At 41.7% G+C, this 12,005-nt stretch overlaps 1 protein-coding gene across 6 annotated transcripts in view; it reads right to left on the minus strand.

The window, feature by feature from the left end:
- FBXW11 (F-box and WD repeat domain containing 11) overlaps positions 1–12,005 on the minus strand; it is a 104,539-nt gene that overhangs the window by 38,598 nt on the left and 53,936 nt on the right. For 3 of the 6 annotated variants that reach the window (XM_079771010.1, XM_079771012.1, XM_079771013.1), the window contains one exon: positions 519–581. The exons of the other annotated variants lie outside the window; for them this stretch is intronic. In XM_079771010.1, coding sequence (XP_079627136.1) covers positions 519–581 — 63 coding nt within the window. The remainder of the gene's footprint in view (positions 1–518; positions 582–12,005) is intronic. 6 annotated transcript variants of the gene reach the window in all.

The raw sequence follows: 12,005 nt of genomic DNA on the forward strand, positions 1-12,005 counted from the left end.
GACCGATGAAATCATCAAATCATGAAACTTTACATGCCCCGCCCCCTTTACTCCACCACAAAAAACTATGCGGATTGAGAGGAAAAATGGCAAACTACGATAGAGCCAGGAGAGAAGGAAACCGAGTTAAAAAGGAAAGGGCAAACCAACAAGAAATGAGGAAGAAGGATGGGCTAGGGAGAAACAGGCATCACTGCATATAAATTGGTGTGTGGTATGGTGCCATTCTGGTGACAAAAAATACCACCACTGTCCACCTTCGACTTAGACAGTGGACATAGAACATTGTAGGCTACAGTCACTTCAGAATCTTTGTGAAAATTCCAAAATCTTTACTATTCATAATGACACTTCCCTAAGGATCAGAAGATAAATTAGAGTGAGTTCTGAAACTAGTAAAATTACATGCAACAAACACAAAACTGCTTGGCTCTTGTTTTCATGAGGTCATGAGCTGAGGGGGGCATCTTGTCTAGAGTAAGTCAACTGCTCTCTTATCTGTGCGCAGTCATTCCTACCTGCCAAAGAGTATTTTTCTTGGGGGACTCATCTTCATTTTGATCCTCCATAACTGAAGTGTTCTAAGGGGGGAAAAACAGAGTATTTGAATTATGCCAAGTTTTGCAAATCCTAAATAACTACACCAAAATATAATTTTGAAAACCCAAACTAGAGTGTACCAACACAAACCCAAGAGCTAGTGTGGCTTGTGGCTAATGTACTATTTGGGGCCAAGGCTGTGCTCATCTTTCCTAAATCAATGCAGAAAAGTAAGCATGAGGTCTTCCTTAGATGAAGGAGGGCCTACGGAGAAGACAGGCTGACTTATGGCAGTGGCTGAAGCTCCACCTCCGTCATCACTGTTATTCTTTACTGGCGGCTAGAAGCCCCAGAGACCCACTCAGTTCCTGATGGCTGCACAAAACATTCACTAGAACGTTGCTATTCACTAACCCACCCCAACACGAGCAATTAGAACTGACAAAGCCCTGGAGGTGCCCCAGCCCCCAGCCTTTCTCTTTCCTCCCCTGATGGCCGTATTTTTCTGGAATGGCTTTGCAATCTCCCCTAGCAAGCATGGTGGGTGCCCCAACCTTTTCCCTGAAGGGAGGCTGCAGCGAGCCAATAACAATCTGGCTTGCCTTAGGAATGCATTAGCTTTTGATTTTGTGTTTACTGCACAAAGAGGCACTGTGTAATTATTCTTTCTGGTGACCTAGTCGCTCAATAGATGCCCATTAACTGGAGATTATCCATGATTGGATTTTCCTTTTGAAGCTCCTATCTAATAGCTAAATGGAAACTTAATGAGATGGGGAAATGGGAGAGTTGTGCTCAGAAAGGAGTAACAACTCATTTATAGGTGCAACCCTCTAAGATCCCTTTCAAAACCTCAAATTAGAAGATTGGGGTATAACATTTAAACTACAATATCTGCACCATCGTATTATTCAAAGGGATCCTATAGATCTGTTTAAGTTATCAATATTTACAGGATCCTGTTTACTACTGCCTTTAGGGGAGAAGCCTATAGCTGAGATTTTCCCTCTATGTTCAAGTTGTAAAATGATTGGACCCATACAGTATTTCCAAACTTGCCCAGTGCAAGGAATGGCAGAGTCCACACTGAAAACTGGTGCTCTGCTCTGCAGGCCACACAGCTGGTTCTGAGCAGGAATGGAGTTCAAGATCAAGGGAAGGCCAAAGGCTTTGAAAACCAGAGAGAAGGTAGATCTGGTCACTCACTCCATGTGTGTGTGTGTGTGTGTGTGTGTGTGTGTGTGTGTGTGCGCGCGCGCGCCTGCATATGAGAGAGAGAGAGAGAGAGAGAGAGAGAGAGAGAGAGGAAGGAGGGGGGGGGGATCCTGAGCAAGTTGTGTTAGCCATGGACAAACACCACAGAGTTGTTGTGGTGGCTGAGGATACCCAGCACAGAGCTGGTATGTTGAACAGGTATTAAATCTGGTCATGCCCTGCTCTGAAGATGCTACTTTCCCCCAAGTGGTACCTTCTAATGCTTTTCTAACCTCACACTTGGACAGAATGGCTCCCTCCAGATGGCTGTCAATAGAGAAAACCCACTACTTCCTCAATAAGTACTTACTAGTATAAGCCCAAAGCACCAAGGTCTGCAGTGGGGGCGGGGGCAGGAGAGCAGGGCTCCATATGTGAAACCAACCATGAGCTAGTGAGGAAGGCAGTGTGTCCAAGTGTCCAAAACGGGTCTAGAGCGGTGGCAGCAAGAAATGATCCTGAATGAGAAGGAGGTGGAGACTAGGGTAACAGACGTAGTATTTCTCTCTCCATGTAATTTTCCTTTTACTGCTAGCTTGAAGGATCCAGAGATTAATGAAGCTGGCAGGTTTCATTATGGAAATGAATCAAGAGGGACGGTGACTCAGTACATCAGCTCCTCAGGCTGACTGGCAGTTACAATGCCATCCTTGCAATGTCACAATGTCCTGGGTTCTAAGAGAGTGGCCTGAAGAAAGAATGGCTAGACATGAAGAGCTGAGCATGTCAAGTGGAAGAAGTGTGAGAAGGTCCTGCCCCCATGTCGCCAGGCACCCCAAGAAATGTACAAGATATATGTATACATGTATAATGTTTTCAACTAAAAACTTCTGAAACAGGAGCCTGAATAAGCCAGAGCAATTCTAACCTAAGCCACCTTAATAATTTCCTCAGGGAGAAAACAAAAAAAGTCAGAAGTCCCTATAGACTACACAAGAAACAACTGTTTTTGCCGTAAGAAAATTTAGTTCTTCCTCTCATTCATTCCAAAACAGATTAATGGTTTTTATTTATATAGTGGAGACGGAAACAACCCCTCTGATAAAAAAACAAAACTGCAACTATTTAGGTAAGACTTGATAAAAGTGGATAAATATATGCAATTTTTTAAAAAATCCTCACCCAAGGATATTTTTCCCATTGATTTCTAGAGAGAGGGGGAAGGAGTGAGGAAGGGGGAAGAGAGAGAGAGAAACATCCATGTGAGAGACATCGATTGGCTGCCTCCTGCATGTGCCCTGACCAGGGATGGGGAACCTGCAACCAAGGTGTGGGTCCATGACCGGTAATCGAGCCTAAAACCCTTCGTGCCGGAGGCCAACACTCTAACCACTGAGCCAAACCGGCCAGGGCTAAAGATATACAATGTAATAAAATTGTATTTAATAAAGCCCTGTGGGGGCTGGAAGAGTTCCTTCACCATATCTATCTTTCAGCTTCTCTTAACAGAGCCTTCAGGAGAAGATGCCACAGGGAAATGCTGCTCTCAAGTGACACTGATCAGAGCATCATCTCCACACAGAACTCCGGGTGACACAAGAGATGCTCAAAGAAAAAAAAGGTCTAATTACAATTAGGAAATGCCATGTACTTAAGTGCATGCCCCTCTCCCATGCCCCCCAATACACTTCATTAAGATGCTAAAGGTTCTGGAAGTCTCATAGTTTAAAAATCAGCTCCAGTTAGTTGAACCTAGCTTTCCTGAGTGTTGGCTATGGACCCTCCTTTTATAATAATACTAGAGGCCCGGTGCATGAAAATTCATGCATTGGAGGGGGGGGGGGGGGGTCCCTCAGCCCGGCCTGCCTCCTCTCACAGTCCGGGAACCCTCAGGGGCGGGAGGTGACCCGGCAATCAGGGGAAGGCGACGCCCCATCACAACTCTGCTGCTGCCACTGCTGGCAGCGCAAGCCTCAGCCGGCCCTGGTTACCTGAGCCTCGGGCGGGCCTGGGCAGCTGGGCAGCCGCCATCCGAGGCTTGCCTGCACCTCGGGCCTGCCCTGGGCGGCTGGGGGGCTAAGGGGACTGGGGGACTCCGGAGGCAGGTGCGCGGAGCGGCTGGGTGCCTGCCGTCCCGGTGGGGCTAAGGGGACTGGGCACCACCATCTTTGAGGGCGTGGCAGTAAATTAGCATATTCCCTCCTTATTGGCTGTGGGCACCACCATCTTTGCGATGGTGTGAGGGTCAATTAGCATATTCCCTCTTTATTAGATAGGATCTCTTAATAATAGCTCAGCATATATTGGCCAACACTGGATAACAAATGTTGTCACCATTAGGGTGGGGGCAGGGTGGGTAGCTTCTTGTAGGTAGAAGCCAAGGATGCTGCTAAACATCCTACAGTGGCAATAGCAGGGCAGAATTCCTTCCTCCTCCCACTTCACAGGACAAATACGTCTGGAAAACAAAAGAAAAGCCCACCTTTGGTAAATAAAATATATACCTTTTCTATCCCCATCATCTTTCCCAAATTGCTATTTGAGGTTGTGGGAATAAGAAGAAGTGGCAAAAATAAAAAATTCCCTTAGAGAAGCCACACTTTTAAAAATCCCTTTGGCATTTATTCCTTACAGGTATAACTGACAAAAGGTCACAGGTCAAGAGTGAGATAAGAGAAAACAATAAACTTCCCATGCAAAAAAAAGGTGGTTTCCTACATCCAAATTCTCACATGGAGCCATGAGGTAAGCCAATCTGAGAGTTGACATGCTCTTTAAGTCTCCAACACTTCTGGGAAAGGAAAGTTCTTTGAAAAACCAACCTGGCTTATTCACTTCCTACCCATCTCATTATCATCTCTTTCCTCCTGCATCTCTACCAAGAAGCATCACATGTAAATAAAAATGCAGCCCTTCCTATTCTGACACTACTACCGATGAAAGGTACAGTCTGGGAGGAAGCAGCTAGACTCTAAGGCAGATCGACCTTAGTACTACTGACACTGGCACCAGATCATTCTTTGTTGTGTGGGGGCTCTCATATGCACTGCAGGATGTTTAGCAGCATCCCTGGCTTCTACCTACAAGAAGCTAGCCACCCTGCCCCCACCCTAATGGTGACAACCAAAAATGTCTCTAGTTGACAAATGTCAGGGGAGGGGTGGGAGGGGGGTGGAACTTGCCCCCTTCCCTTGAGAGCCACTGCTCTAAGGGTATCAGCTCCTTAACTTGCCTCCTTGGGAAGATACACTAAATCACCCCCATCTCAGGACTGGCCTTTCTCTCTCTCCAGGCTTCTCTGGCCTGTGACAGTATGCAATTTCTTCAAATACAGTCTGATCTCACCATGGCCAAGCAATGCACCGAGTACACAGATATCTAAATTCTGGGCTAAAGTCCTGCTTGCCATTAAATTCATATTTGGGGAAATTTAATTCAGGAGTTCTTACTAGAGATCCATGGGCCTGGGGTGTGGGTGAGGGCTATAAATATCATGAAGTCATGAACAAAAGTTGGTGTGTTTACATGCCTCCAGAAAGACAATCCAGAGCTTCCATTAGATTCTCAAAGGTGTTCCAAATGCAGTAAGATAGCAAAGCATGTCTTTGACCAAATAGCGGACCTGAGTGGACAGAGCCCAGGCATGCCTGCTGCTGTTTTTTAAGTTCCCCAGGAAATCTATGTGTATCTATTTTAAAATCACTACTATGACCAGATGATGTGGTCCATGTAGTGCATCATCCTAAGTAAGGAATCCGCACTGGTACCATAACCACAGACTCCATCCAATGCATGATACTTAAGAACTACCAAATCCCACGAGAACTAATGCCTGCTCCTTCTCTTCCAGAGCCTTCAGAAGATGCCAATGGGAAATGCTGCTCTCGAGCTACACTGATCAGAGGAGCGTTTCCAAAGGAATTCCAGGTAACACAGAAATGTTCAGAGGAAAAAGGGTCCCAGGGTCTAATTAAGTTTGACAAATGCTGTGTGCTGGTTGAGTGGTCTCCCCACCCCTGACCAAGCCCCATCCCCACCCCATTTATAATATACTTCTCACTAAGACAGCAAAGGCTCTGTAACATCTCATAATTAAAGTCAGGTTAAGTTGGCTGAGCCTAGCTTTCCCAAGTTTGTTGGATATGGACACCCCCCTCTAATAATATCTCAGCTCAGCACATACTGGCAAACACTGGACTAGGGCAGCAGCATGGTAGAATTCCTCCCTCCTCCCACTTAACCAGACAAATAAATACTCTGGGAGACAAAGGAAACGCCCACTGTGGGTAAATACCAGCTATCTCTTTCCTATTCCCCATCATCCTTCCCGGGCTGCTATGTGGGTTAGTGTGCATGTAGGCAGAACAGCTCTAAGCAGTGATCTATCTCTGCCAGTAGGTGCCACCAACTAACACAGACTACATTTCATTTAGAAAATTATGTACTTGAAGAGCTAGGTAAGAGGAATACATTTCCTACTTTCACAGTGCTACAAAGTCTGTATTTTGAGTTTCATGATGAGAAATGCATATAAATGTAAAATTTTTCATACACAAAGCTTCTTTACTCCTGAGAGGAAGCAGAAAGAAACCTACAAAGGATCTGGAAGCCATTGAGGCATTCTGCCATTTTCCTATGTGTTTTTAAATTTGGGGATTTAAGACATTAAGGATGGCAGATACATAATAAAAAATGCTATTAGCTAACTCTGTTGAGTATCTGTACTAGGCTTGTTTAATACATTGTCTTTAATCTTCAGAAAATATATATAAGTAAATATTCCAAATTTACAGAAGAAACAGGAACAGAGAAGTAAGTAACTAGTTAAGAGTCACACAGTTAGTAAATGAGAGACATGACACTCAAGCTCTAGGTTGGTTCGACTCAGAACTCACTGTACTTTCCATATAGAAAAATACATCTAGGTGTTTTCCAACTCCTGGCTCTAGCCTACGAAATCAATTTAGTAGGCGGCAACCAACATTTTTAAATAAAATGAAATTGAATCTGGGCATTCCCCTGCCCACAAAGATAAGCATAAGACAAATCACACCAAAAGGCTAAAAGGAATGAGCAAAAATATAACGGGAAAATTCAAAGTAAAAGGAAAGCAGTCATCATTGCAAGGAGAACCTTATTCAAGTCAAACCATTGAATAAAGAACCTAAAAAGTGATTTAGAATCACTAGAAGGCAAAATGTATAAAAAGGATAATGTGTGCTTTTATGTACTGAATAAAACACCACACAGTATATCAAGAAAAAAAAATTTTTAACATCTTTTTCATATTTGACTAATCAAGTAGACCAAACCATCTGATTTTCCATGGACCGTTTTTTTAAAAACTGATAGAGCATCCTAGGATACAGAGGAAAATCTCAAATATAATTAGAAGTCAGGTAGAGATTATTATATATTTAAGATCAGGCGAAGCAGAAAAGTCTAAATCCAGTTTGCCAATTACAACTTGCCATAACTGCCAAAGATAAGTACATAGAATAATGACTGGCAGAGGCAAAGCAAACACCTTTGTTTTGTTCTTATTAATTCCACCAAGGCCCCTAATCTAGCCTAAAATTCTTTCCCCTTACAACTAAACCTTACCAACACATTGCTGAGACAAATGAGATCATTGGAAAGCCAAAGCATTCATTTGGAAAAAGAAGGGACAAGCTTAGACAAAAAAGCAGCCCCTAGCTCTAATACTAATCTTGCAACTCAAGAAGGAAGAAAGCCATGAATGCATCTATGAACACCTGACTTTTTAATACAATAACTCTGGCTACCACTAAACTTCATTAGAAATCTTCTCTTCTCAAAAAAAAAAAAAAAAAGAAATCTTCTCTTCTCCTCCCTCCACACTAATACTATTATAGGGGAGAAAAACAGTTTTCTTTCTACAATGTAATAAAAATAAAAAATTATTACATTTAAATCCATTATAAAAAATCATGTAGCAGCAAGATAATAAGAGGACTTCGGTAACTATTTCCTTAATTTTCCTAAGGACAGTACATAAGATGCTATCATGCTAGTTCTGTATGAGAGAAGTGATCTTATTGTATACAATGTATGCCTTAGTGCATCATGACATTCTGCTTTTATTGAATCTGATCAAAAAGAGTTACTCCAAACTGAATTAAATATGCTCCAGCAAGCATTCAATGTTATTTTTAAACTAGAAGCCTGGTGCACAAATTTGTGCACATTGAAAGGAAATTAATTAAAAGAAATATTTTAATATCACTATTCGCCCTTTTTCTATAATAGAAGTGTCAACCAAATTCATGATCGACAATGACAAATCGAAAAACATGTGTGCAATTGGCACCAGCAAGAGCTTTATATATATTTAGATAAACTTGCTTAATTAGATAAACCTGCTTTCTAATTTAGCTCAACTTTCCCAGCCCAGAGAAGCACCCCAACTTCTCTTTCAGGTAGATGTCAGCAACACAGCAGTAAATATCAACACGAAGCAGATTATTATTATAGATCACACAGGGAGAACAAAGGGTAAAATATTTAACTGCAGCAGTGTTTGATTATATTTTGTGCAGTGAGAAAACCTGAAGTCAATTTCAAGTCCCACCATTTCTTACTTCTTTTAAGTTTGGTCAAGTTTTCTAAACTTTCTAAATCTCCGTTTTCTGGCTAATGAAAAGAATATAGGATTCTACTGAGTCTCTAATCTACCTAGGGAGAGGAAGCCAGGTGTTGCTACGTGACATCATTACCCGGCGCCCACAGCCACCATTTCCGAGCTGGGCTGGGCAGTGGGCCACATTTTGCGCCAAAGGGTCTTGGCAGCATTGGCTGCGATTTGGTGGGGTGTCGCTCCGGGGTGGTGGTGGGACCTGTGTCCCACTTGGGGGAAGCCAAGTGTTGCTTTGTCAGTGCCAAGTCCGCGGTCCTGTTTCTTTGTAAATGGCCAGTGCGTGTCACGGCAGCTCCTGCATTGAGTGTCTGCCCCGTGGTGGTCAGTCCACATCATAGCAGCCAGTCAGATGGTCAGAGGGACACTTAGCATATTAGCCTTTTATATATATACTAGAGGCCCATTGCATGAAAATTCATGCACTGGAGGGGGGTGGTCCCTCAGCCCAGCCTGCCCCCTCTCACAGTCTGGGAGCCCTCAGGGGCAAAAGGCGACCAGTGATCAGAGGAAGGTGACGCCCCCCATAACACCTCTGCTGCTGCCACTGCCGGCAATGCAAGCCTTGGCCGGCCCTGATTACCTGCGCCTCGGGCCGGCCCTGGGCAGCTGGGCAGCCACCATCTGAGGCTTGTCTGTGCCTCAGCCGGCCCTGCTTGCCTGATCAGTCAGTGGGGGGTGCAGGAGGACCCGAGGCCCCCAGCAGGGCTGACAGGACTCTGGCAGCAAGCGTGCAAAGCAGCCGGCCCCACCCCTGCTGTGGGCACCACCATCTTGTGATGGTGTGATGGTCAATTTGCATATTACCTCTCTCTAATATAGGAGGGAAATATATATGTCTTGAATCATATACTCAAAACATAAGAGCAGAAATGTTCCAAAATTTGCAAAAAGAAATGGGGGAAAAAAGGTTTAGCTCAAATAAATAATTAAAAGATCTATATATATAAAAGGCTAATATGCAAAGTGTCCCCTCAGGAGTTCGACCAGGAGACCGGGAGTTCAAGTGCTCGCTATGACGTGCAATGACCACCAGGGGGCAGCACGGAACGAAGGAAGGCCCTGATCAGCCCTCATCGCCAATCAGGCCTAGAGACCCTACCTGTGCACGAATTTCGTGCATCAGGCCTCTAGTTACAAAATAAATGAAAATAAATTACAATGCCCAAGAATGATAAATTCAAATGAAAAATGTAACAAGGCATTGACAAAAAGCAGGAAAATAATGTAAGAGAATAAAAATGAGATAAAGCAAAATGGGACAGAGATAAAGTAGTTGACATGGAAGACAAAGAAGATCCTATGTATAATTGGAGTTTCTAAACACACACACACACACACACACACACACACACACACGCTAAAATAAACAGAAATGACATTTAGAATTATAATCCAAGTGGTTACCAAGGGTTGAATGAGAGGAAATGAGGAGTGACAACTAAAAAGGTTTCATTTTGGGGTAATGAAAATGCTCTAAATTGATTGCACTGATAGTTGCACAATTCTGTGAATACACTAAAAATCAATGAATTGTATACTTCAAGTGTCTAAGTTGTTTGATATGTAAATTATATCTCAATAAAGCTGTAATATCTTTAAAACCAGACTGTATGTAAAAAGGGTCTCCAGATACTAAGAAAAAATTGGCTACAGTATTAAACTCCAAGAGATAGCCTAGGAAAATTAGATTTTAAAGATAAAGAAAAAACTTCTCACAGTCTCCAGTCCCAAGTAAATTAAGGGAGAGAAAATGAGAATGAGAATGAGAATGAGAATGAGAATGAGAATGAGAATGAGAATGAGAATGAGAATGAGAATGAGAATGAGAATGAGTTATACTGGCATCAAACTACTTGAAAACAACATTCAAAGCAAGGCATTAGTGGAGCAGCATGCTGTAAAAACTGTAGTAAACAAAGTGTAAAGCAGTGATTTTATATCCAAAGGCAATAGAAAATAGTCTTTAATAAGTAACAGGGCAGGGAATTTTGTATCTATTGAGCCCTTCTTGAGTAACAAAAAGAAGACTTGGAAAACTTTAGCAAAAAATTTAATGATACACATTTAAGATAATTATGGACTTAAGAATAAAGCAAAGATGAAAATGAGGGCAGAAGAATATTTCATACATTCTAATAAAGTACAAATAATGCAACTTAAAAATTGAAAGAAGGCATCAGAAAGAAGAAATAAAAATAAACTCTGATTATTGCATAGGAAATAGGTGACAAGTAAAGAATACCATTAAAGATAGATAAAGTTGTTAAGACATTAAATAAAAAACCAATAATTAGAGGCATTTAAAAAAATTATTAAGTAAAGACTAATCCATAGAACAAAAATACAAACCTTCCTAATTTTCAAAAGAAATTTCAAAAATAAAAAGAGCAAAGAAAACACACCCTGAAAAGAAACCAAAGGATATGCAAAATGACATGGACTAAAAATATACTAATAGGCTACTCCCAATAAGACAGATCAAGAGAACAAGAAATAAAGTTCAGAAGAATAAATATAATTAAGAAGGTAGGCAGATCTTAAACATGTCAACCTTCAAGCATTAACAGAGACTAAACCTGCTTTTCACACACACATGAAAAATTTATTAAAACTGGTCAGGTATTTCACAAAGAACTAGTAACTTTCATAAAGGAGAAAAGTCAACTAATAATGGTCTCTGATCAAAAGATAATAAACTAGAAATAATTCCTATAAAAAGAATTAAAGTGTTCCTTCAAAATCAATACTGTGGAACAATTTATGAAGCTCTGGCTGAGTGTCCTCTGAAGATTTGCTACAACTCCCCTGTGAAACTGGTTGGTTTGATGCATGTTGTGGATTGGTTAGTTCTTGGATAAGTTTCTCTATTATTTTCTTCATAATTTGTTCTTCAGCAAGACAGCTCAATATTATAAAAATGACAGTTCACCCTAATTTATAAATGTCACACATGCCCAACAATCACACAAAAAGCTCCTTATGGAAAAAGACAAGTTGATACTCAAGTTCACATGGAAAAAATAAACTTGTAAGACTACTCAGAGAAAAAAAACACAACATGGAGAAAGAAAAGCTACAAGGGGAAATTAAGCCCCACAAGACATTAAAATGCACTGTAAGACACTCGAACTAAAAATGAGGTACTTTTATGGTAGGTAAATACACAATTACTTCAACGTAGGGGTCGGGCAAGCCTCTTCTGCATTCAGAGGGTAAATACTGTAGGCTGTGAAAAGCCTCCAGTTTCTGCCACAACTACTCAGCTCTTCTGTTGCAGCACAAAAGCAGCCAGAGGCAGTATGTAGATGAATGAGTGTGGACAGGCTCCAATTGAACGTTATTTACAAAGACAGGGCTGGGTTTGGCCAGCAGACTATAGTTGGCCAAATCCTGGTCAAATGGAACAGAATGTCCATAAATAGATCTAAGTACATATGGAGATTTAGTACATGATAAAAGTGACATCTCTGATCATGGGAACCTTTTAATAAGAAGTTCTAGGGCAAATGGTTAGCCATTTGGAAAAAGATAAAATTAGATCCACACTTAACACAATATACATGAATAGACTCCAAATTGATCAGAAATTTAGAGAGTGAAACTGTAAGTACTG

This window comes from Cnephaeus nilssonii (assembly GCF_951640355.1).
Source record: "Cnephaeus nilssonii genome assembly, chromosome: 5".
NCBI classification, from domain to species: Eukaryota; Metazoa; Chordata; class Mammalia; order Chiroptera; family Vespertilionidae; genus Cnephaeus; species Cnephaeus nilssonii.